The sequence below is a fragment of the Lissotriton vulgaris genome, chromosome 1_1, assembly GCF_964263255.1.
Source record: "Lissotriton vulgaris chromosome 1_1, aLisVul1.2, whole genome shotgun sequence".
Classification (NCBI taxonomy): domain Eukaryota; kingdom Metazoa; phylum Chordata; class Amphibia; order Caudata; family Salamandridae; genus Lissotriton; species Lissotriton vulgaris.
This window is the reverse complement of record NC_141685.1, coordinates 1624351061-1624378833: the sequence shown is the minus strand read 5'-3', so window position 1 is coordinate 1624378833 and position 27773 is coordinate 1624351061. Positions and strand designations below refer to the sequence as shown.

Genomic DNA, 27773 nt, shown 5'->3' with positions numbered 1-27773 from the left:
CCCAGACATCAGATGTGTATTGCCTGTATTCCTGTGCCTGGATGGTGGAGAACCGGACACTGAAGTGAATGGAGATGGGGCTGCCGTTAGAAAACTCATTAGGTCCTTAGCAAAGAACTGATTAGTTCTTCTTGAGCACTGCTATTTGGTAAATGGTAGGTGTGAGGGGTAGGGCTGCAGTTTCTGTTGTTTAAGGTGCAGAAGTTTCTAGGCTGTACCTGCCATTTTGTCTGCCTGTTCTTACTGCTTTAGGAAGGCTGATGACAGCTAGGTGCAGAGAACCCACTCTTCATCGTGCCCATGCTTTGGGTACCCCTACTTGGAGCCAACCACATTGCAGTCTGCTATGCAAGCCATCCTTTTGTAAAAACGCTGTGTCTGGAAAGCAGCTTGTAAATGACATCTGAAAGTGAGCCAAACCCCACCATTTTGGGAGATTTAGATAGTGTTTTCACATCCCCTTTCTAAAAAATGTGTATAAAAAGGAGCTCCAAACCATACTGATTTGTTACTGTCCCAAATTCTTCTTGACCAAGAAAGGTAGAGCTGCTGTGCAGTCAGGGCTGGAGTCTGTCTGACAGCCAATCTCTCAGAGGTGACGAGACATCACCTGAATTCAACACTTGCTTTTGGAGTAGCTGAGAGTATGCTTAAAGAGCCAGTAGCCTGCCTGTCTACTTAGAGAGGGGAGGAGTATGCCTGGGCCTACAGGAGGAAAGACTGTCCAGGAGGAGAAGCCTAGTGTGTTAACTGGTATGACGAACAGCCAGAGAAAGCTGAGGACCCAAGAGAGTTAGCCAGGGGTGACCTGTGCTGTGAGGATGTGCCCCCTTGTTGTTGCTGTGCAGTTCATGAGTGAGGTGCATCAAGATTTAATAGAGCGTGTATACCCATGGCACTCAGCAGCCTGCCAACAGCTTGAGTGACTCATTGCTGATGATGATGAGGAGAAGGCAACTGCATCAATGCCTGTTGGAACTGGCCCTATTTGCAGGGTTATCCCCAAACGTTTTGCTTTACTCCTTTATTTTTTCTGACCTGTTTTTGTAGGTTCATGACTCTGGGCACTTTACCACTGCTAATCAGTTCAAAAAGTGCATATGCTCTCCTGTAAACTTGGTAAGATTGGTCTACACCCATTTGGCATATTTAATTTACCTATAAGTCCCTTGTACAGTGGTATCTCATATACCCAGGGCCTGTAAATTAAATACTACTAGTGCGCCTGCAGCGCTGCTAGCGCCACCCACGGAAGTAGCCTCTCAAACCGGTTTCAGTCCTCTGCCTCTGCAGGGCCTGCCTGCATAGTTTACTGTTACAGTGACTTGGCATTTAAAGCGTTTGCAATGTCTGAAGCTCTCCTTTTACTACATATAGGTCACCCCTAAGGTAGGTCCTGGGTAGCACTATGGGCAGGGTGCTGTGTAGGTAAAAGATAGGATGCTGCCTTTACTGTGTGGCATGTCCTGATAGTGCAAAACAGCCTATTTGGTCTCTCCCTGCTGTGAGGCTGCCCTCTCTTAAGTTTGGATTGAGGATTCCCTGATATATGTTTCCGTGATAATTTCTGATATGAAAGGGGTAGCATGGCCATGTTTGGTATGTTTGGAATAGTAGTGTTATATTTGGTTTATTGGTTAAAGCGGATTTGTTATTACTATTTTAGAAATGCCACTTTTAGAAGTGGGCATTTCTCTGTGCTTATGACTTTTTGTGCCCTGCCTGGTTGTGTATTCAACGTCTGATTTAGACTGACAGGCGAAGGGGATGTGCATTCACTCTAGACTGTCCAAAGATGGGTTGAGGTGTGTTCTACCTTTCCTCGGTGACTAAGCGCTGGTCTGAATTGACCGTTGCTACATTTAGGGTGGTGGGAGGAGTTTCCCTTGCACCTGAATAGGCCTGGTCTGCATTTAGAGTTGTACCTGAATAGGGCTGTGCCTGACTTTCACAATGCTGTCTCCGCCCCGCTGTAGTGTGTCTGGAGCTAGGGCTTGTGATAAAATGGGGGTATTGTGCACTTCAGAAACCTGTTTGAAGTGGCCCCAGAACAAAAACTTTTGGACTATACGCAGAGGGGTTGTGACCCCATGATGGGAGACACTGCGTGGACTTGTAACCAGATGCTGCTGGCTCTACAGAGTAAACTTAGCCAAAGGATTGCCAGGAGGTACCGCCATTGGACTTGATCGCTTGGAGTACTGGCCTGCTGCCTGCTAGGCATAGAGAAGGACTGCAACTCTTGCTACAGAAACCCTTGTGCTGGCCTGCCTGCGCTCTGTTGTTGGTTCTGTCAGTGTTGTCCCAGGAGGCCAAGCACATGAGGAGTGCTGGTGCCTGCCCCAGTTCCATGCAACCAGAGTGCGTGTTGAGCGATTTGTTGACCTGCAGGAAGTATTTTCTCCCTTTGTGTTTGGAGAAATTGCATGAGAAGCACTTTTTGATGCCCTGCAGTGCTTACAACGGTACACTTTCCTTGCGGTGACTGAGCGACAGAAACATGAGAGGGGAGAGCTGAAGTGGAAGGAGCACTCTCCCTCTGCCTTCTGTGTTCCCACATCTTTTTGGTGGTAATCTGAAGCTGGGGCTCTGCTACTTGGCCCCAGGCTACCAAGCAGCAATGCGCAGAGCAGTGAGAAACCCCCAGCCAGGAGTTCTTCTGCTTTGCTGAAGCAATGCTGACGCTAGATGGAGGTGGGCCAAACCGTCGGAGGAAACTGGAGCCTCGCGGGCTCCAAATCTTCTGCCTCCCGCCTGAAAAGAGGTTGTTCCGGGAGATGGCCAACGTGAATACCCCCCACTGGGCCCCCCTTTCCCGAAGGAAGCTGTGAGGAAGCTCTTGTGCTGGGCTCTGTGCGTGGTGCTGTGGTCTACTCGACTAAGGGCTGTGTCAGGATAACGGTTTGCGGGACCTCTCATTCAGATCCCTCTTCTCTGAGGAAGGCCAGAGAGAGATCAGCCCCAGCTGAGACTTTGGTCCCAAGCAAGCCAGCCAGGGATGTTCCCTTCAGAGTCTGGAGGGGCCATTAGTGCTCAGGCTTGGAGTTAGCCCAACACTGAGGTGGAAGGGAAGGTCGACCCCTTGGCCATTGATCCAGCAGTCTGCGCTGCCCAGAAGGGCTCCGGACGTGCTGCAACGCTATCAGTCCTGGTGAGTGGTGGGAGCTCCTGAATGCACAATAGCAGTCCCACATTTTTGTCGATCCCAGTGGGCCATCCAGTCCCATTGTGCCGCCCGGTCCCCTGGTGAATTTAATATCAGGGCAATTTTTTGTGTGACTGGGTTGGCTAGCAGCTGTCCCTGCTAACCCCTTGTTCCACTGGAAAACGGGGTCTCCCGGCGTATTTGGTAGTATATGGGTGCCCCCTACCTGGGTTGGTGCATACGTAGGGGGCGCGCAGAGGGTTCATACTTAAAACTGGCAAGAGTGCTGTCTCAGCACAACAGACTACCCTAATTCCCATAAAAGGCACAACTGAGGCCGGTGCGCTATGTGTTAGGTGGGAGTGACCATGCAAAGTGGAGCAGAAGTGCTGAGATACTGCACCCTATGTGGTCATGATGATATTGGGAGGATATGATGTGCCCAGTGATAATGTTATCACAATGGTTTTGTAACCTGTGCAACCTTTGAGTGTTTACTTGATTGCACTACTGTGTGATGTTATGACAAATGCATGTTTGGCAAAGTGATTTTATGATCTGTGTAAGGTCATGACAAGTGCCTACTGGCACTGTGATTTATGTGATTGTGATCTAAAGTGTTTTATGTACAATACAAGGGATATTTTTATATAACCTTGTGTGGAGTCTCTTTTTGTGGTGTACCAGTCAATTTCGCCCCAATGCATTTTTAGGCTGAGTGTCCCTTCTTCAGGGGTACCTTGTTATTAAAGCCATCCCTGTACCCCCTAGATCATTACCCCATCATTACCCCATCCGTCAAGGGGACAAAACTAGCAAATTGTCCTATTTTTTCGGTAGCCTTGTTATTTTCTGCTCACTTTTCCACTGATTTATGTTCTAGGTGTGGGTGGGTAGGTGTTCTCGTCAGATGTGGAACCTGCCGTAGATCCAAGGCCCCTGGAGGTGCTCCCAACCAGGTGGTCAAGGAAAAAAAGCGGCACCCCTGGCGCTTTTAAGCCCGCTGCCTCTGTGCCTCTGGATGACGTCAACCCCTTGCAGGAAAAATGCCACCTGTGACCCACCATCTTCTGCTCCTGCTCATGGAGCTAATAATGGCAACCCTCTCCTAATTTCAGGGTAAGACAGCCCCTAGTGCACTCGTAATATTGAAATTGCTGACCTTCACTCATATACAAGCGTCCCTTCCCTGTGACAAATGAGCCATACTCAAGTGTGCTTTTCTACCAGGACGTAGCCATTTGAGCACACAAAAATCCTTCAAGGGATGAAAGGCAGTTACACAGAAGTTAGACATGAGAAGCAAGCAAGGAAGGAAGGTAACACACATATTGAACCGCAAGAGTCTGGAAATATATGAACCAAATACATTTCAGCCAGGATTCCTAAGTCCAGTGATAAACGCTTAAAGATGCATTGTCGCCAGCCAATTCTTTCTATTTACATTCCCCGCAGGGACAATTTACATTCCCTCCAGGGTTCTGGGGTTAATAATGTAGTCAATATCCATTTATACAAGCATTCACAGTCACATCTGACTAGGTGGGGGATGGAAAATACGCACTGTTTGATACAGAACACACATCACCAGAAAACGGGATCATGCAGCGTCCCTGCCGGGGTACCTATAGCCTGACCACCCTCCAGGCAAATCCCACATACATAAGCAACTCCAGGCAACCAAGGGTAGGGAGGAAAGGTCCAGGATCACCAGCAGGTCAGTCTCACCTCCAGCCAGCCCTGTGCTCACCAAGATAAATAACCCGTCAAGAGGATAAAACCATCCTATAGTCCTTTCTTTTTTTTATATTCCCATTATTTTCTGCCCACATTTCCACCACAGGGCAATGAGGTCACTAGTAAACTCACTCTCCCCCCAGTCACATCTGCAATTCCTTGGATATTGTCTCTATGATTGTTTGGATGAAGACCTCTTCGCCCCTATGCGATAGGTGCATCCCATCACTATGGAACAGCTTCCTTCTGCACAGAGTGGTCCAACTTCTTGACTGATTCATTCATAGCTCCAAGAGGCGAGCAGATTGGTCACACTGAATACGGGTGGCCTTCTGACCGGAATATTGCTGTTACTGGGAGCCTACGCTTTACTTTTAAGTGGGACGCAAAAAGCAATTCCTGAACCATTGGCCTCCTGAGGAGGACATGTCATTACCTCCTGCATATATGACCAAGACTTTCGGATGATCGATTACCACAGAATCCAGCGCCTTCTTCAGGTGCCCAAGGAGTTGCTCCAACCACAGCCCACCAGTGCCTACCCATTGATGTTTCACCCCCGCCAACAACTGTGCACTCTCCATCCCGAATTCATGGAACTGCTCACCTGCTCTACGAATAAATGAATGGCCGCACCAGCAGACGTTCACCAGCATTCAAATGGAGGCTGCAAGGAGAAAATTAGGAAAAATCCTTATTACCAGACCATAAGTTGTTGCACCAAGGTCAGAGCAGTAGAAGGAAGGGAGAGGAGACGACAAGCATTGTGGACACCAGGACCTGTTCCCTCGCACCAAAAAGCGGGCATTACGCTCGAAGTATGTAGACTTCCTCCTGTTTATCCCATTAATGGCTACGAGAGGCAAGCCTAATACCGCCACTGTGGTTGTAGCCGTGATTCAGAAGGAGTGGGTTGTGAAGTGGGCTAAGCAGGACAGTGCGCGCTCACTTATCTGCATAAAGTGAAACTGTACTGCTATCAGTTCAGATATCTTGAAGGCCCCAACAAATGCAAGGGAGTAAGCCAGCCTAAAAAGCAAGGTTTCATATTGCGAAGCGCATACATTTGGGAGTATTCCAATGACATGCAACAGCCTAGACACATCAATCGGTCTCCTGACATCCTACACAACTGGGACAATGCGCTTGCATTTCTTCTAACCCTAAGGTCCTTTGTTGGGTCCACCACACCCCTCAAGCCTAAGAAGATGGTAGTAGCTGATAACTGCCTCCTGACCAGCGCACATTCCCCAACAACTAATTTGAACTTGGCAGCATAAGCTCATCATGCAGTCTCGTATGCACGCTCACTACTTGGTGCGAGAGATGCTACGATCAAGTTTGGGACAATGGGGTACCCAGCTTTCACAAGTCCAGTGGGAATGCCGTCATCACCTTGTCTGCATCCGGCCGTAGCACTCTGAATTCTGCCAAGGATAAGGCGTCAGCCATTCTGTTTTTTACCCCTGGCAAATGCCTGGTAGTGAAATCTATGTTGCAAGTCAAACATCTATAGATTATATATAGTCTTGGGTAATCTCAGAACAATGGAGCATTTTGCACTTTAGTTGTTGATGGCCGCGACTGCGACAATGCATCTGACCAAAGTATTATTCTCCTTTTAGCCAGAAGCAGCCCTCCAGATATGCAATGCTACCACAATTGGGGACAGCTCAGGGAAATTAAAATTTCTACTGATACCAGATGCCACTCATTCTGCAAGCTAGTGTTGCATACACCAAAAATTGACCCAAAACCCAAGCTCCCCACAGCATCTATGTAAGGGTCCAAGTCATAATTGGACTGCACCTGCTGGCGCCACAAGAGCGTGCCATTGAAATACTACAGAAATTCTTTCCAAATAGCCATATCCTCCCTGACCTCGTGAGACAGTCTTGTATGGTGGTGCTTGGCAAGTAGGCCCAACATTGCTATAGATATGTTTTTGGAGAATACTCGCCCAAATGGGGGGGACCTGAAGTGCAAAGTCCAGTTGCCCTACTAAAAGCTGCATTTGATAAAGCGTGACCTGCTGTGCAGCCAGGCACACCTCAAAGGATGCCCGAAAACCAGAAACCTTATCCTCTGTAACCTGCAAACCTCTGCCACTGAGTCTATTTCAATACTGAGAAATGGCAGTGAGGTTGCAAGCTCTTTAGTTTTGTCATCTGCCAGAGCACCCCCCGAAAGCTTTTATCAAATCACAAAATCCCTGGAGAGCATGCCCGCAAGCTAGGGAAGCTTGGGGCCCATAAACAAAAAATCATCTAAATAGTGCACTGTCATCAGATGTCACCAAGTCCCTCACCGCCAACTCCATAAAGTTACTAAAGGCTTCAAAATGAGCATTAGCAATGACGCAACCTATGTGCATGCACAGATCCACATAGTACTGACCCTTAAAAGTGAAACCCAGAAAGCGGGTATCTTCCGAGTGAACTGGTAAGAGGCAGAATGCCACTACTATGTCAGTTTTAGCTATCAAAGCTCTATGTCCCTGCTTTTGAAGCCTACTTATCGCTGCATTAAAAGAGGTGTAACGGACTATGCACAAGTCCTGTGGCAAGCCATCATTCACGGATGTACCGGGAGGGAAGGACAGGTTGTGCATCAGGCAGAATTTGCCCGATTCTTTCTTGTGCACCAACCCTAGTGGTGAACAGACCAAGCCATCTAATGTTGGAGTAACAGGGGCCGGCTACTCTACCAGCATGTGCTTCTTTTGAGAATCATCTCCCTGGCTATCTCTGGCTGATTTAAAACAGATTATTGATTGCACCGCGGCACATGAGAGGGTAAGGCTTTTGAGGGGATCAGGAAGCTGTCCCTGAAACCATTGAGAAGTCGATAATGCATTGTGACTATGTTTATATTTTCCTAGCAAGTGTGCCAGTATGTGCAGACGTATGAAAGACAAGGCTTTGAGCATAGGGTGGTTAATGTTCTTTGGGTGGTAGCTGCTTCTTTGGCCATCCTGGTTTCTTGAAAGACGTTGCTACAGGCTGCCCTTGGGTTCCGCAAAATGAACACAAGTGTTTGTACTTGCAAGCGGTCCATCTAGGACATTCTTTTGTATTGTACTCCCAGCAGGCCACTTTGTATTTCCCCTTCACCTCTGTCTGCCCAAAAAGAATGCAGATATTTGTGGAGGAAGACCCCAGAGTGAACTCTGAATGTCATATATGTATGTCCGTTTGATCCCTTAAGACTTCTGGCCTGATTGGTTTAATCATCTTATGAACATTTTAGTCTAGCTCTCAAAATTTCTCAGATGATTGCTGTTTGCTTTTATAAGGACGTTTGTTGATGTTTCCTATCCAAAAGGTTTAATGTGTAGTTCATTGTTTTCAATCACAATCGCAATACCTAGAAACTCTATTCTGCATCTGTCTCAGGTCCAAGTTATTTTCAGGTCCGTTCCATTATGATTTAATACTTCTATGTGACTTTCCAGTTCTCTTTGACAATGTCCCATATCATCAATTACAAATGTTGGTGAAACTATGACATGTGTAGACCAATATTCAAAGTTCACATTCCATGGTACCATCAATGTTCAATTCCCTATCATGGGATTTGCATATGTAGAGCAAGATATGAGCACCTTACTACTGCTTTTTCTTGCAAATGGTGATTGCCATTGAATATCTGTTATACAATATCATTTGTATCCTCTTTAGCATCATCTCACTGCGCCACCTATTTTAGGCCAAGCAATCTTGCAAGAAATGTATTAGTGCTTTTAAATTATCTTCATGTCTGATAGTGGGATAGAGGAAAGGGACATGCAGCAGCACTAGGATCTAGCTTGTGTGACAGGGCTGGCCATTTAGTCTATTTCACATTTCAATGGATTCTCTTTTATACGAAAAAAAGAACAATTCTTAAAAATATTTGTCTACTCCTGGAATTTTCAAGAGATTTGTAAAGTTTGGGAAAAAGGTAAAAAATAAAGAGCCAGTCACAAACCTGACTATTCCACATAGAATGTAATTTACACCTTCACCACCTCGACTTCATGATTCAATTTTTAAACTATTAAAGAAATGAATTGTGTGAGAAAATGGGGAGGACAACAGCAGTCACATTGAGGAAGATCATACTAAGCTGAGATATAGGAAGAGGATTAAGAGCAATACCTATTATTGCCCTTCCTGTTAATTGCTTCTGAATTTAAAAAAAAAAACAGTGCATGCTTCTCTAATTGCTCTTTCCTTATTCAAGATGGCTGCCTCTAGCAAGAGATACATATTGCCCTCCATCTACTAGGTGATTTTTTACACCACCACCCGTCTCACTGGGAATTTCTTTCAAATCAACCTGCTCATGCTTTTTGTTGTTGTTAAGATAACATGTTCTCGCTGTAAATACAGCAACTTTTACCTCTACATCTTTTGTTAATGCCACTGCTAACCTCTTGTCAGTTTCCACTCCTTTCCTCTGACTCCAGACAGAACCACTGGAAACCTAGTTTTCAGATACATCCTTCATCGTTGCATATGTTACCAGTGGCAGACCCTCTATTCAATAGATCTTATATCTGTAAGCTAATTTATTGTGTGAGATCTTTTCCATAGTTACCACAATATGTAATATCACACTATACCTGTTTTGAACTTTGTGATGTTGACCTATCTATGGTCATGGGAAAATGATTTGATTGGCACCTCTGCAGGATTGCGTGAGTTTATTTAGGTTTTCACTAATCACAATTGTCTTCTAAGAGGAAACTAAAAAAAAGTGTTGTAACTTTTCTTCAACCTAATGTGGTTTGGATGATAATTATGTCTAATGATACATCACAGACAATCTTCTTTCTTGCTTTGCTCTGGTTATTAGGGATACAACTAGGTACTTAGTTCTTTTCATCTGCTTACACTGTCTGTCCTCTTAATACCACCAAGTGTAGTGCCGCCATCCTTTCTTGTTGGATCCTTTCAAGCTGGAAGCAGGCCATGACAGTGCCCTTATTAACAATTCCCACTGCACATCCACATAGCCTCTACAATTTTAGACCTATGTTTCTGGGACCAATGCCTGCCCTTAAAAAATATTTTTAGAGCCAGTCAGAAAGGGGAAGGGGACCCCTTCCCATTTGCGAGTGGTTTATCACCCTTCTGTGAAGGGTGGTAAACTGTGACTGTTTTGGGACCGCAATTGCGGTTGAAAAACAGTCATACATGACATTTGGGGTCGCTATTAGGAAGGGAACTCCCCTTCCTAATAGCGAGTCGCAAAACACTATTTTGCGAGTTGCAAATTTTTGCGAGACGCAAAATAGGGTTTGTACATGGCCAAGGGGATTTTTGCATGCACAAACGGGTCTAGACACCATTTGTTTTGTTCTCCGGGAGGCCAGAGTTACCCTAGATATCAGATTTCCACACCATTGGAACCGAGAGGAGACTGAAAAACTTGTGTTTAACGTTAACTGACGTTTAATAGTTTATACACCATTTCACAGTATGCCCTGATGCCCTTTGGGTGTAAGCTTTAATACGTTCATATACATCTGTCCAACACATGTTTCCTTTCTGTGGTTTTCTACTTGTTTGTGGACACTTCATCCCACGAGTACAGACATATCTGCACTCCATGCAGGTCCTACACCCCTGGCTTATTATTTTTTTGAAAACAGATTTTATTAGTTGCATGACAGAAATACATTACGTAATTCTCTGAGCACCAGAGACAATCACTAGAGCAAATGATCAATAATATAGCACGCAAACATTTTCATAGGCGGTGAATCAGGAGAATAGTGTAGTCAAAGAAGTGTCCAGTTGTACAAGAAACCCCTCCGCCCTTGTCCGCCCACCCTCAACTCCCCCCCAGCTTATTATTCATGCAACAGCCCCCTTATGCCTAGGACTAAGGATACAGGCCCTCTGCTAATCTCTCATATCTTCGGGGGAAGGTATCGACTTTTAATAATAATATTACTTACCCAAGAAATAGATACACCAGATTATCTTTTGCAACTGACTGAACAAATCACGGTTTGAAAGAAAGGGTTGCAGTGTCTTTATACAGCCCCTTCGATCTTCCTGTGATGCATTAATTTTTGGCCCATGACTTTTAGCATGTAGAAATAACCCATCCATGCCAATTGCGTCACTGATATGGTCAGTGCATGACTGGAGCGGACTGGGAAGTAAGTCTATGAGTTCTCCTTGCTGTACTTCTGCCATGCCTAGACTCTGCTTCTGTCCCATGAACCCTTTATGTGTGCTGGTCCTGTCTTTGTCCCCCAGTGCCCTGTCCTTTGTTCCAGGGCCGGCCTTAGGCATGTGCAAGCTGTGCACCTGCACAGGGCCACCAAACCCCAGGGGCCACCACACCAATACGTATCCTTAATATAATAATACTCTGAGGATGGATACATATGTGTGTGGTGGCCCCTGCAGGGATTTGGCGGCCTCCGGCTCTGTTCCACTTCCAAACACCTTCCTGAGCTCCGGGGGAGGCTCCGCCCCACCCGGACCCCCTCTTCCGGGGCCCCCTACCTAAGCTCCCTGCCCAGGGCCACCATGAGCCTAGAGCCGCCCCTGTTTGTTCCATGTCCCTGCCTAGATACAGTCCAGACCTTATGACCCATGCTGGTGAACCAACCATCTGGGCATAGGCCTGTGTTTACATCGTACAGGCGATAGATGGCAGCAACCTGTCCGTTCAATCTCTTGCAGACAAATGTACCATTGGAGGTTCGTACTTGGCGCTTATCACCTTTCAACACTGGGCACGGAAGTTTCGGTGCGCCTGCCAGCGCAAATCATCATACACGAGGATTATGACAAGAGCGCCGACACAAACGACATCGCACTCGTCAGGCTGAAGGTCCCTGTGAAAGTCAGTCCCTTCGTCCAGCCCGGCTGCATTCCAAAGGGCAACGTGGACGTGTACGCCATGACGCACTGCATTGTCAGCGGATGGGGCGTCATGAAATCATCTGGTGAGACCATGCACCTCTTTTGTAAACTTTATTACACTGGTATTTATTTACTAATGAACTGTAAACGTCTCTAAAGAGTTGCATTTCAAACCTTTGTGTACGTATAGATCAGAAGGCCTGTCTAATCCAGATTCCCCCCACAAGAAGCTGCGAGGAAGTATTAGAAGAGAGGTGGCAGATATCTTCAATCCCAAAATATCCTGCTTTTGCTTGTGGCAAACGTGTGATATGCTTATCCTTCCTTTCTTCCCTTTCCTCCCCCTTCCTCCCCCTAGACCCAATGTTCAGAATGTTTATTTTCGTATGTGCAGGGAAGTCGTTTAAATATGTTTACATCCTGTCTTGTGGTCTACTCTGACATGTTTGCTCGAGTTTTTCTGTTTTACACAGCCAGTGAAGTTTTTGAACATAATTGTTCTATTTTGCTTCACTTGTAGTTGTACTTTTAGTTCTAAGATATCCTGAAACGCAGCACAGGGCTTGACACTCTTAAATTGTACGAGTCTTTGGGGTGACAAATGTGTTTAACTGTACAAATGAGTTGTAGTCACAATAGTTGCAAACAGAATAAGTGCATGATAACAAATTGACTCAAAATAATAGGTATCTAATGTCTACGGTAGTGGTAAAAAGCTAGAACATGCCATTTCAAATATTACATTTACAGATGCAATGAATGCATGTGTGGACGGAACCCCTTCGTGTCCCTCATTTGGCAGGTGTCCTCCTTGAGAACAGGATTCTTGATTGGTGCATGAAAATATGCAAAGGTTGTTTTTCTACTTCCGTAAGAGAGGAGCTTATTAAGGAAAATGCACCAAAACCTATTTTGTTGCGTTAGACTGTGAGGGTGCATGACTGAAAGGCCAACTTGGACAGCCACCCCTACATACTATGAGTTACTATCCCACCCTGTTTAGAGATGTATTTTGTTGGAATGCGTACTGCATTGATTCTACACATTCAGGAATTCTAGTCTACCGGATTGACATAAATTTATTCCACGCTCGGTTTCTGTCCCACTGGATTTGCCCGATCAGGATGGCACTGGATGCCGAAGGAGCTCTCTAGCTCTCCTAAACCAGGGTGCTCGTGCAGCAGAGGGGTCAGGCAGTCTGATGGCTGCCTTTCTACCAGTACCGCAGAGGGGCCAGGCAGTCTGATGGCAACCCTTTTACCAGTCCAGCAGAGGGTACAGGCAGTCTGATGGCCGCCCTTCTACCAGTTCCTCAGATCGGTCAGGCAGTCTGATGGCTGCCATTCTTCCGGTCCCGCATAGTGGTCAGGCAGTCTGATGGCTGCCTTGCCACCAGTTCTGCAGAGGGCTCAGGCAGTCTAATGGCCGCACTTCTACCATTCCAGCAGAAGGGTCAGCAATCTGATGGCCGCCCTTCTACCTGTCCAGCACAGGGGTCAGGCAGTCTGATGGCTGCTAATTCTAACAGTCCAGTAGAGGGGTCAGGCAGACTGATGGCCGCCCTTCTACCTGTCCAGCAGATTGGTCAGGCAGAGGAGTCAGGCAGAGGAGTCAGGCAGTCTGATGGTTGCCATTCTACCAGTCCAGCAGAGTTTCAGGCAGTCTGATGGCTGCTAATTCTACCAGGCCAGCAGAGGGGTCAGCAATCTGATGGCCGCCCTTCTACCTGTCCAGCAGATTGGTCAGGCAGTCTGATGCCCGCCCTGCTACCAGTCCCGCAGAGGAGTCAGGCAGTCTGATGGTTGCCATTCTACCAGTCCAGCAGAGTTTCAGGCAGTCTGATGGCCGCTAATTCTAACAGTCCAGTAGAGGGGCCAGCAGTCTGATGTCCGCCCTTCTTCCAGTCCAGCCGAGGGGTCAGCAATCTGATGGCCGCCCTTCTACCTGTCCAGCAGATTGGTCAGGCAGCCGCCCTTCTCCCAGTCCGGCAGAGAGGTAAAGAGGTACCAATCGTGGCCTGAATAAAAAATGTGTTAGCATTCGTGCCAATATTTTTCTATTCTATTAAGGACATGGAAGCGAGGATTATTGCTTCTCTTTATTTTACTGCAAAAACACAGCAGCCAATGAAAAACGTTTTAACATTACACAAACTACATTGCCCATGATACTCTGCTCACAACCACCAGCAGTCCATATAGGAGTAGCCATGGCCATCTTAATAGCCTCATTCTTTGCTCTGAACAGTCCATCAAATCAAACTCGATAATAACCAACATCGCCTGTAGGGCCAACTCCAGCAGCCATCCAACATGAGAGCAACAGCTTATCCGGTAACCTGAACATGAAAGTGTCACCAACAACATGATTACTGGAACATGATCACTTCGTTTTCTGAACCAAACCTAGAAATAAAATAAGACCCGTAAATTCCATGTAACACAAATTATACATATGGGTGGGTCAGCAAGTCATAACACTCATATAATGACTGACATATTGGGCGGGATAATCTTCACCTCCGTGTCCTTGATAGAATTGAACATTCTTGGCTTGTATGCTGGCAAATTTTTTATTCTGTTTCTGGACTGGAGACTCCGATTATTGCTAGTTTAATGCTTATCAAAAAGCACAAATGTAATATGGCCCACAGGATTATAGTAAAACTGTTTAAAAATAGATTCAGAAGACCAGTCAGCCAATTTCAAAATATCTTGATTGGTAGATTTCAACATAAAGGATTTAGAGGCCACTGCACCTTGAAAAGAGTGAGCTCCAAAGACCTACGTCTCAATACCAGCTTCTGCCTTAATTCATTTCAACCATCTAACAATTGCGGTAGATGAAACAGGCTTAAAAGGCTTTTGCAAAGCATTCAACACATGTGTAGAACCTTCATGTCGCAAAGTACGAGTACATTCTTTTTAAGCCATCAAACATTGAACCACACAAAATTCAACATTAGCGGGAAGTGCATTATACTCTATACAGCGTTATTCTGTCAGTAATGGTAATGGAAACGCCGTCTGGAGTAAATACTCTACCTGTTAAGTCCAGAACTCTCTCATCCAAAGTGCGTCTACAGGCGGAAAAACATAAGAGCATAATGAAGTAAATTGACTTACTATTTCGTGATGAGCATTCACATTGTAGTTCACTGATATTAGTCCCATATCAGCAGCGGTGTTGAAACTGAGCAGACAGGCACTTGAAGCCGTACCTTGAAGTTCACGAATAGGCGCTTTCACCACTGATTTCTTGTGTTATATTATAGCCACAAAAGAACCCTGACTTTTTAAAGGTATAGACGCAGCCCATTTATATACTTTAGTATTTGATTGCGTATGTGTGGTAATGCAGAAAATGCAATATATATCTCACCAGACATAATGTTAATCAACGCTATCAATAATAAAAGGTATTGAATACCCAGTTATCTTGAGGATAATCTTCAGACAGTGTTTGTAGGTCTTTGGTGATCTTTCATGTAGTTCTTTCTTTCGTCTGTGTTTTTTTCACATTCAGCTTGTCCCACATGTGCATGCCTCTCTGAAGTAAACATCGCCATTGCACAGTTATCATTGTAACTTTCACTTGAAAACAACACTTAAGAACGCTTTGACGATGATTTTGATGACCATCAACGTTGTTGGGTGTCGATTTACCTCAGCTGGTGTGACTGATTGACCTTGTGGCAGCAGGTCGACGGTGGTTAATGCAATTCTTTCAGCCATTTTGTCTTCACACTGTGACGCACTTACTTTTCCCTTTGCCTTGCACACTGTCACAAAATGGTTTGCTTTGCCACAGCCGTTGCAAATCTGTCCTATGGCAGGACAGCTACCGTCGTGTAGAAATGACAATTCTCATCTGAACCACATTTTATTTTTCTTTGGAGATTTCACTTTGTATCCCACAGCTTTATATTTTGGCTTACTTCTCATGTTCAGGTCTGATGCACTCTGGGCTCCTCCAGCCTCCATGTCAGCCACTTGTTGATTAGCACGCTCTTCACCGCGGGCAGCCGTGTGGACTTGCTCTAAGCTCAGAGTTTCCTTCTGCATTTGTTGTCTGACAGACATCCATCGATCACTCTTAAGGTGTCTATATTCCTTGTGGTTTAATTCATTACACGTACAGTGCTTTATGGAGAGAGCCAGTCTCTCAACAAAAAAATCGATGGTGTCACCTACTCTCTGGCCTTCTGATGAAGTATCATTCATAATCTATATTTGGCACTGGATTGAACTTGACATTCAAGGATGCTTTGATGTGATTGTATGTCACTTCACCATCCTGTGATAACTTTTTTATGGCCTCTTTTACCCCTTCACCAGTCATGTTCTTCATATACTTGATAATCCTTTTGTCATCTGTTTGCTCGATTGCGTCTATTAAATCCTCAAAAGTCTCCATCCGAGCCAGGGGGACGTGGTCAACCCACTTAACATGTAGACGCACGATCGACTCTCCACGCTTCCCCAAGCAATTATCCTGCTGAACTGAGGCCTGAGGGGCCCTGTATGACCCCCAAAAATTAGCTCTGCACTAAACAACCAACCAGGCTTCCCTTGGGAGGTGGTTTGAGCTGCTGGAACCCAGGTGAGCCCCCATGAGCGGCAACAGGTGTGGCTTGGGAACGGAGAGGCCTAAAGGGACAGGGCATTGTCCCTACAGGTGGAGTTGACTTGGTGAAGGCAGGAGGTGAGAGGGAGACACGGGGGACCAGTACCTGTGAGCAGCCCCGGCTGGACCCGCAGAATGCCGGATGAGGCTGAGACGAGCCGGCAGAGCGGAGTGAGAGACTACGCGCAGCGCACTGGAGTGGGAGCTGCCTTCGGACCCACCCGGTGGCTGAGCGGTGCCAATGTGGCCCTGCAATAGAAGGGCTCCCCTTATGAGCAAGAGTTGAGGCCCATTCCTACCTGTGGTGGGCCCGTCTTCCCCTGAGGCTATGACACGCTGCGGGCCTCCTGAGATCCTACATTGGGACGGCACAAAGGGGCCTAATGAAACAGGCGTGTCATTCTGTGATCTGTGACGGTTTGTTTGAGCGACGGCGCCCAGCCAGAGACTTAGCAGACAGCAGAGCACTGGTCAGATTTATGTGAAGCGATGTGTCTAAGGGCATACCCTGAATTGGCTGCCCTGCAACTCCTCCAGGGGACTGACTGTTGCTGCCTGGTGGAATATAAAAGGGAGCGACATCGTCTCAGCTGCAAGGGGCTGATACGGCTGGACAGAGGATGCATGTTTGGGCAGAGCGAACCTCTGTAAGACCCACTGGGAGATATTCCTGATTGCGGAGATGGCGGGAAGCAGACCAAGACACTGGGGGATATAGCCAATTCTGAAGCAGGACTTGGTCACATGCAAGGACCCCATCAGGGAAGTGGAAGCACAGCACTGGGCGTTCAAGGACTTTAGAGTTGTGTCTGCTCGCCAACGGTGGGTAAGGGATAGTCCCTGAGGTTGCTGCGGCTGGCGAAGGGGTGTATTGCGCCAGATTGCTCCTGGGTGCTGTGTACTTCCAGGACATGGGTTGCCTTCGCCTGTACTAGAAAGAAACCAGCACACGGCGTGTTTCCTGACCTCAGTGCTGGCATAACTGCATTCAAACGTATGTCGCCCTACGGCACATTGCAGAGGGCAACACCTGCTGCCACATGGTGCTAGTGGAGGATAGCCTACACTCCTGTGTGGCCCCTGATGAGGCATGAAGTCTGATAAGTGTGTATTCTACCCCAAGCACTATATGTCCTCTCAACTGCCTATACTTTCCACGTCTCAGAAGATTATGGGAAAGTTAAAAGCCCGTCAACCAAGCACCCAGGTGGGTGCCCCAGACCATTCGATGATGGTGGATGGAGGAAGTGAAGGATCAGACACTATACCACCCCCTATGCAACTACAATTCTACAGGATCCTTGCAGCCACAGCAAATACCAAAAACACACTGCAACAAGAAATCAGCCCGGTCTCAGTGGGGCTGGGATTGCTACAAGCGGATCATAATAAATTGTCGTACAAGGTAACAGAGATGGAATCGGGACCTGAAGATCTACGGCCTGTGCATTCTGACCTGGCCCAGCAGGGTTGCAATACAGACAGGCAAGGTACACATCCTGGGGCATTGTGCTGGAGACGCAGAGGGTTGTAATATGATGAGCAATGTCTGCGTGGTGGGACTCCCGGAGGGAACAAAGGGAAGCAACATGGTGGTCTTCCCTAGAAGACTCGTTAAAGACCGTAGTTGTGCCGAACCTGCTGACTCCCTTCTTTGCACTGTAGAGTCCTGGCAAAACCTCCGGCTCCAGGTAGGCCACCCTGTCCAGTAGTGGCCAAAAGCCTCCACTTCCTCCACAGAATGCCTGGAAGAAAGGCCCCTGGTAAACAGACAAAATATCGACTACAAAATATCGAATGGACATAATATCGAGTGCAAAATATAGGCTGGACAGAATATCGAATGGACAGAATATAGACATCAAAAATATCGTTTTGAAGGTAAGTAATGTAATATCGAATTTTAAAATATAGATAGTCAAAATATCGAAGTACATAATGTAGGTTAATAAAAATATCGAACATTTAATAATATCGAATTTTTTATAGTGTATTTTATGTGTTAAAAGTGTTTATTTATGTTATAATGTAATTTAATTAATGAATTTAATGTTATTTAAATTTTGCGTAATTTATTTCTGTAGCGGGTTGTGGGTTTATAGGGGAATAGGGTGGGAAGTAATTTAATTATAATTAATTAAATATGTAAATTTATTTATTGGTATTTGTTTATAATTAATTGTTAATTAATTTTTATTTTGTAATTAATTGAATTTTAATTGCCAATAAATTTTATTTAATTGATTAATTGATAATTATGTTAATTGAACTAATTTAATTTCTGTAGCGGGTTGTATGTTTATTGGGGAATAGGGTGGGAAGTAATTTAATTATAATTAATTAAATATGTTAATTTATGTAGTTATTTATTTATAATTATTTGTTAAATAATTGTTATTTGGTAATAAATTACATTTTAATTGAGAATTAATTTTATTAAATTGATTAATTGATAATTATGTTAATTTTACTAATTTATTTTCTGTAGTGGGTTGTGGGTTTATAGGGGAATAGGGTGGGAAATAATTTAATTATAACTAATTACATATGTTAACTTTTTATTGGTATTTATTGGATTTTAATTGTTAAGTAACTTTTTAATTACTAATTAATTATTTGTTAATTTGTAATTAATTGGTATTAATAGATAACTAATTGTAATGATTAAATTAAATTAGTATTTGTAATTAATTATTATATTATATTACATTGGTAATAACTTTTAATTAATTTTTTATAGATATTAATATATATATATATTTTTAAATAATATATGAAGTATCTACGTTCCCTACTGTTGCACTCACTGGAGTGGGAATTGTAATTTTTACCCCTACGCTATCCAACGCTTTTCCTACTGTTGCACTCTCTGGAGTGGGAATAGTAATTTTTACCCTTACACTATCCAATGCTTTCCCTACTGTTGCACTCTCTGGAGTGGGAATAGTAATTTTTACCCCTACGCTATCCAACCCTTTCCCTACTGTTGCACTCTCTGGAGTGGGAATAGTAATTTTTACCTCTACGCTATCCAACGCCTTACCTACTGTTGCACTTTCTGGAGTGGGAATAGGATTTTGTACCCCTAAGCTATCCAACGCTTTCCCTACTGTTGCACTCTTTGGAGTGGGAATAGTAATTTTTACCCCTACGCTATCCAACGCTTTCCTTACTGTTGCACTCTCTGGAGTGGGAATAGTAATTTTTACCCCTACGCTATCCAACGCCTTACCTACTGTTGCACTTTCTGGAGTGGGAATAGTAATTTTTACCCCTACCCTATCCAAAGCTTTCCCTACTGTTGCACTCTTTGGATTGGGAATAGTAATTTTTACCCCTACGCTATCCAACGCTTTCCCTACTGTTTCACTCTCTGGAGTGGGAATAGTAATTTTTACCCCTACGCTATCCAACGCTTTCCCTACTGTTGCACTCTCTGGAGTTGGAATAGTAATTTTTACCCCTATGCTATCCAACCCTTTCTCTACTGTTGCACTCTCTGGAGTGGGAATAGTGATTTTTACCCCTATGCTATCCAACCCTTTCTCTACTGTTGCACTCTCTCTCGAGTGGGAATATTAATTTGTACCCCTACGCTATCCAACGCTTTCCCTACTATTGGACTCTCTGGAGTGGGAATAGTCATATTTACCTTTACGCTATCCAACACCTTATCTACTGTTGCACTCTCTGGAGTGGGAATAGTTATTTTTTCCCTACGCTATCCAACCCTTTCCCTACTGTTGCACTCTCTGGAGTGGGAATAGTAATTTTTACCCCTACGCTATCCAACCCTTTCCCTACTGTTGCACTCTCTGGAGTGGGAATAGTAATTTTTACCTCTACGCTATCCATCGCGTTACCTACTGCTGCACTTTCTGGAGTGGGAATAGTAATTTTTACCCCTACGCTATCCTTTTCTTTCCCTACTGTTGCAGTCTTTGGAGTGGGAATAGTAATTTTTACCCCTACGCTATCTAACTCTTTTTCTACTGTTTCACTCTCTGGAGTGGGAATAGTAATTTTTACCCCTACGCTATCCAACCCTTTCTCTACTGTTGCACTCTCTGAGTGAGAATAGTGATTTTTACCCCTACCCTATCCAACCCTTTCTCTACTGTTGCAGTCTCTCGAGTGGGAATATTAATTTCTACCCCTACGCTATCCAATGCTTTCCCTACTATTGCACTCTCTGGAGTGGGAATAGTGATTTTTACCTCTACGCTATCCAACACCTTATCTACTGTTGCACTCTCTGGAGTGGGAATAGTAATGTTTACACTTCCGCTATCCTACGGTAATAATATTGGATATTTTTTAATTATATTATGTTACTATATATGTTTTAACAAATATGATTGTAAATGTTTTTATAACTTTAAATAATTATTTAATTATTATGAGATAATTTAAGTATAGTTTAGTAATTTTTAATATTAATTTAACTTAACATTGTTTTTAATAAAGTCGATATTTTCACAAACTATATTTTTGTAAACGATATTTTTACTCGATATTTTTGTACTTACCTGTTTGTAGATACAAAGTCGATATTCTGTCTGTCGATATTTTTTCGCCAATATTTTTGCTAGTCGATATTATGTCCCTTGATATTATGTCAGTGATCCAGGCCCCTATGAGGTTGGGAAAGGAAAGGTCACTCTATTCCCTGATTATAAACTAGCTGTGAGTCCAAGAGGGCAATATATACAGAAGTGAAAAAGGCACTAAGAGAGGAGGGTATACAATACTTTCTTATGTTCTGGGCCAAGTTGAAAATCATGTTAGATGACACCGCACACTTCTATGAGGAACTTTGGGAAGTATGGGACTGGCAGGAATCCTGCATATCTGTAACGCCCTGGGAAGCCAGGTCTAGGAGACTCTAGGACTATCTGCCCAAATGCAGGAGGCGTGCCTGGGGCCCCAGGAGCAGAAGCCCACTGCAGAAACCCACAAAAGAACAGATGGAGCAGGAACAGACGGAGGCGATTCAGGCGGCTGCAGTCATTGCCTCTCAGGCTATCCAACGCCTTACCTACTGTTGCACTTTCTGGAGTGGGTAATTTTTACCCCTACGCTATCCAACGCTTTCCCTACTGTTGCACTCTTTGGAGTGGGAATAGTAATTTTTACCCCTACGCTATCCAACGCTTTCTCTACTGTTTCACTCTCTGGAGTGGGAATAGTAATTTTTACCCCTACGCTATCCAACGCTTTCCCTACTGTTGCACTCTCTGGAGTGGGAATAGTAATTTTTACCCCTACGCTATCCAACCCTTTCTCTACTGTTGCACTCTCTGAGTGGGAATAGTGATTTTTACCCCTACGCTATTCAACCCTTTCTCTACTGTTGCAGTCTCTCGAGTGGGAATATTAATTTCTACCCCTACGCTATCCAACGCTTTCCCTACTATTGCACTCTCTGGAGGGGAATAGTAATTTTTACCTCTACGCTATCCAACGCCTTATCTACTGTTGCACTCTCTGGAGTGGGAATAGTAATGTTTACACTTCTGCTATCCTACGGTAATAATATTGGATATTTTTTAATTATATTATGTTACTATATATATATGTTTTAACAAATATGATTGTAAATTTTTTTTATAACTTTCAATAATTATTTAATTATTATAAGATAATTTAAGTATTTTTAAGTATAGTTTAGTAATTTGTAATATTAATTTAATTTAACATTGTTTTTAATAAAGTCGATATTTTTACAAACTATATTTTTGTAAACGATATTTTTTACTCGATATTTTTGTACTTACCTGTTTGTAGATACAAAGTCAATATTCTGTCTGTCGATATTTTTTCGCCGATACTTTTGCTAGTCGATATTATGTCCCTTGATATTATGTCAGTGATCCAGGCCCCTATGAGGTTGGGAATGGAAAGGTCACTCTATTCCCTGATTATAAACTAACTGTGAGTCCAAGAGTCCAAGAGGGCAATATATACAGAAGTGAAAAAGGCACTAAGAGAGGAGGGTATACAATACTTTCTTATGTTCTGGGCCAAATTGAAAATCATGTTAGATGGCACCGCACACTTCTATGAGGAACCTTTAGAAGTATGGGATTGGCTGGAATCCTGCAAATCAGTAACGCCCTGGGAAGCCAGGTCTAGGAGACTCCAGGACTATCTGCCCAAATGCAGGAGGCGTGCCTGGGGCCCCAGGAGCAGAAGCCCACTGCAGAAACCCACAAAAGAACAGAAGGAGCAGGAACGGACGGAGGCGATTCAGGCAGCTGCAGTCATTTCTTCTCAGGCAGGGCCAGAATCCAGCAGTGAATCACACTCAAGGGGGAAGGCCACAGATTCAGAACCTGAGAGCTCACTTGTGGATGGTGAAGGTTCCACTGTGGTGACTCCTCAATCAATTGAAGAGCTGGTTTAATTTGCAGACAGACTGTGCAACTGAATACAGGCAACCTGGATTGGGTCTCTGCTAAGCGACCCAGAGAATAGCCAGCTAAAGGGGGGGTTTATGTATGGAGCCCTTGATGATCCACTCTCTGTGGGTACTCATTGGTGCCTGACTGGGAAGTGCCTGGAGAAAACGTGACCAAAGGGAGATTGCACCAATGGACTAGGGGCAGACACTGGAGAACTGATACATTGGTAGTGGGGATATCTTCGATCTGTAAACTGCCCACTTGCACAAATGTGGGGGCTCCTTGTGGTAGGTATGTAGAGTATACCAGAGATGGATCAGGCAGCGGTTATTACAGTGCAAAGATTGTGCATCAGACTACTGTGGAATGGTGTTGGGGCCCCTCCATCTCTCTTGAGCTACATTTATGTCCAGAACAGGTCTCGATTGCAGTTGCCTATCCCTATCACTGGACGCCCTTTTCAAGTCTGGTGGAACTTTGCTAATGGTGTTGTTTCAAGGGTTTGAAGTGTTTGGATGGACAGCCATTGCTGATCTGCCCTGGTGGAGGGGAAGTTACATGTTGGGGAATGTTTTGTTATTCTTTTTGTTAGTCTCTGCTGGGGGAGTGGGAGGGGAGAACTAGGCTATGAGACAGTGTGCTCATGTTGGGTGACCGTCATTGCCTATACTGCAGTCGTGATCACTACTGCATAAGATTTAGCCTGGACCGTTCTTCCCCTTCCCCTCCCCTCGCCCCACCTTGTTGGGAGCCACTGCTCATAAAGTAATGGCTGGCTTCAGAGACTGGATGCAGCATTGGGGACTGTCTGATCTTTGACGCACCTAACATGGTCATGCGTACAACTACTCCTACTTCTCACCTATTCACACGCTACATTCCAGGCTTGACATGTGCCTTTCCTGTGAATGGCTGAATGGCTATGCCACCTTCACTGAATACCTCAGGTGTACCCTTTCTGACCACTGCCCCTTCCTGCTGGTTTTTAAGCCCCTTGATAACACATCTATTATCCCGACGTGGCAACTCCAGCCAGTGACACTAGGAGACACCAGTTACAGGGAATCCCTCCACATCCACATTACTCACTACTTTGAACACAATCGGGCACGGCATCCTCTTCTTTGATTGAGTGGGGGACATTTAAGGTGGTGATTCATGGGCATTGCATGAGCCACTTGGTGGGGGTCACTAAGGAACTACATGCTGAACTGACCACCCTAAATACCAAGCTTTATACAATGGAGGGCGCCCTTGGGATAGATCCAGATGTCAAACATAAACTGATAGATCCAAAAGAAAAATACAACGTTACCCTGGAGCATCTGAGGTGTCACGAATATAAAAACAACATGGCTAGGGAAAATTCAGAGAAGGGTAAGTCCAGTAGACTGTTGACCTGGCTGATCTGCCCAGACACTCGGGGCACACCTATCACCCACCTCACTTCCCTTACCGGGACGCATATATGCACACTGCGAGAAATCAATGACGAGTTCCGCAGGTACTATGAGTCATTATTTTGCAGGCTGGAGCTATGGGATAGATTCTTAGACCGTATCACCCTTCCATTGCTACCTTCTGTGGTTGGGGCGGAGCTGGGGACCCTATGGCGATTCAAGAAATACGTGCAGCCATAAAAGACATGGCTACGGGCAAGACTCCGGGCCCTGATGGACTCCCGATGGAGTTTTACTCCGCCTTTGTGAACTCACTGGCCCCCAAGATGGTCACACTTTCTACTGACTCCTTCCGGTTGGGGGAACTACCGGAGTCCATGGGGACTGCTTCCGTAATACCCCTGCCAAAGAAGGATGAGGTTGGCGCGCCCCAGAAAGCATTCTGCCCCCTGTCTATGCTGAACATGGATTTTAAAATCCTTAGCAAAATATTAGTGACTAGACTGCTCCCTCACATGCAGACTCTGGTACATAGAGACCAGAACGGTTTCATCCCCATTCGTAGTACATCACTCAACCTGCGAAGACACTTTCACATTCTCTACCACCCTGAGGTGCAGGCAGATCGGGTAGAGTTTCTCATGTCAATAAACCTTGAGAAGGCCTTTGAATCTATTAGATGGGTCTTTCTCATGGGGGTTATGCATAGAATGGGACTGGGGAAGAACTGGGCCAAATGTGTGTCCCTTCTTTATACATATCCAATGGCCCAGGTGAAGACCAGTTGCACCTTTTCTGCTACGTACGGCGTGTTTCGGGGTGCTAGATAGGGCTGCCCAATGTCCCCGCTCCTTTTTGTCTGGGCCATAGAACATTTGGGGGAACTGTTTCGGACGGAATGCAGGGGTTCTGAGTTGGTGATAGACAGTCATGAACACATAATTTCCCTGTATCCTGATGATCTCCTCTTATATTTACATGGTGGTGCAGCGGGACTACGAAGTAATTCTCAACTCCTGGAGGACTCCAGTAACCTATTAGGCTTGACGGTTAACCAAACTAAGACCTGTATATTCCCCTGCATAGGGGGGACCTTATCCCTCCACCTATACCCGCTCCACATCTGGATTTACTGCCAGGCTTTGTCTTGTCCCCTCCCCATCCTTTAAATATCTGGGAGTGAGGATGTATAATGACCTGGAGGACGTACAAGCGGGGAACTTGGGTGAGACACTCCAGTCCCTTTGGACCTGTGTGATCTTTTGGAGTTCATTGCACCTTCCACTTATGGCATGGGTGTTGCTTGCCAAGATGGTGATTCTCCCCCTCTACTGTGTTTTTTTATGAGCCCACCAGTTAAGATACCTGCAATATGGTTCTGATTGCTGGATACAATTCTCCCCGACCTAATCTGAGATGGCGGCCATCATAGGGTGTCCCGGGAGATCATGCAGCACCTACCCGACACTGGGGACTGGGAGTGCCAGACCTCACCTATACTATCTGGCTGCACAACTGCAATGGGTGGCTAAATGGCTGGAAGGGTCTCGTACACATCTTTTGGACCTTGTGGGGTTGGCCCAGTAATGGGGACTGCTGTTGAGATGCTGCTGAGTCTGGAAGCAGCCATGTCGCACCCTGGTGTGCTGCTATTTGTAGCTCTGCAGTGCTGGCATTGCTGCCTTTTGCAAACCCATACACAAGTTCCTTTATATGCACCATCACCAATGGTGGGCCTCCACCATCGGGACCCGGTCACGAGTTTCACTGCTGCCCAACTCTCAGAAAAGACGGAGGCTGGGCTTGAGAAGGTGGGGGACTGCTTCCTGCAGGGAATTCTTGTCCCCTTTAGGAACTGGCTGAAGCTCATGCTTTACCTGGGGGTCAATTTCTAACATATGGAGCTTTAGAGTGGACGTTAAGGGACCTGTGGGCCACGGGACGGGAAGAACCACCAACGCACACAGTCCTCCAGCATCTTCTTTTGATTGACTCTGCGCACCACTTAGTTACATGGCTCTAACAAGCATTGAATGAGATGGGGAGGAGACCACTGTTGACACTGAAAGCTATATAGGTAACTATTCTAGGGCATGACATTCCAGACAAAGATTGAGAGAGGGTACTGAAAAGCCCCAAGAAAGTCTCATGTAACACTAGGCTGAAATACATACAATTTAACCATTTACATATGATGTACCTCACACCGCATAGATTACAGATCATATTTGGGGGCGAGCACAGGAGTTGTCCATGCTATCAGTTACTTGACGAGGACTTCTGTCACATGACCTGGGGATGTTACATGCTCCAAACATTCTGGGCTGCAGTAATGCAAGACTTCAGACCACACTGGAATGCACTCTTCCCTGCACGATACAGTTTTGCTTCCTGGGGAGCTTCCGACGACCCAAGGCACGGAGAGTGGGCTCAAGGTTTCTTGACCTGGCCTTGGCCCTTGCGCAATGTAGGATAGCAATGGCATGTAAGTCTGACAGGGGGCCAATCCTTGAGGCCTGGGCGAGAGATGTCATGATCTGGGCGGAGGGACAGGTCCTTAGAAGGAAAGGTGCCCAGGGACTATGCAGGGTCCCATTGGTGGAATTATGGCATTAACTTTTGAATAATTGGTGACGCCCTGGGACAAACTCAGACACAGAACTGAAAGATACTGATAATGGGGAGGAAGGTATCCTGAGACACCTGACTCAAACTGACATGTAGGGGAAGATGACGGTGCAGGTATGTTGATACCCTTGAGACGGACACTGGCCACCCCACATTTGTATGGATGAAGCCCCTGCTAATCTCATACATGGTAGAGACCCTAATGATTGTGGCCCTCACCCTGGGCCTAGCCAGGCGGGGAACTGTTAACACGTCCTAAGTTACCTCTCTGCTGTTGGTTCGTGCAGTCGCATAAGCGCACACTTCTATAGACACTGGATGCCAGTCCGGCCCCCCACCAACATATTTATTTATTTAGTTATTTGTGTCTTTTATAAAGCGCGCATCTACCCCAAGGGGGTGTCCCAGCGCTAATGATCAGATAGCTGTGGGTACAGAAGAGAGAATACTAGCAGAAAAGTAAAGTTTTGAGGGATCTACGGAATTCAGATTCTGACTGAATAAAACGGAGGGAAAGTGGAAGTTTATTCCAGTGATTAGTGGCACAAACTTGAAAGGTTTTGCCTCCGGATCGGCTTTTTTGAATCTGGGAGTAACAAATAACTGTTTGGCATTAAAGCGAAGAGCTCTAGCATGACTATATGGGCGAAGACTAGAAGTAAGTTAGGCTGGTCCTAAGCCTTTAGAAGTCCGAAAAGCCAGAATCATGGCTTTGAACTCAATTCTTTTAGGGATGGACAGCCAGTGTAGTTTCCTCAAGTATGGAGAGATGTGCTGTCTAAGAGAAAGGCCGCAGACCAAACGGGCTGCGGCATTTTGAACTATCTGAACTCTGTGGCACAGACCTGCTGTCATTCCCAGATAGAGTCCGTTGGCATAGTCCAAGTGCGATGTTATTAGGGCCTGGACTACAGTTTTTCTAATGTTGCTTTGCATATAGTTAATGAATTTTTTTATCATTTTA

General features: G+C 45.3%; 1 protein-coding gene across 1 annotated transcript in view; it reads left to right on the top strand.

The window, feature by feature from the left end:
- Positions 1 to 27773, top strand: part of LOC147750922 (uncharacterized) — a 226309-nt gene that overhangs the window by 90524 nt on the left and 108012 nt on the right. The window contains exon 3 of the mRNA XM_086937336.1: positions 11569 to 11834. Coding sequence (XP_086793462.1) covers positions 11569 to 11834 — 266 coding nt within the window. The remainder of the gene's footprint in view (positions 1 to 11568; positions 11835 to 27773) is intronic.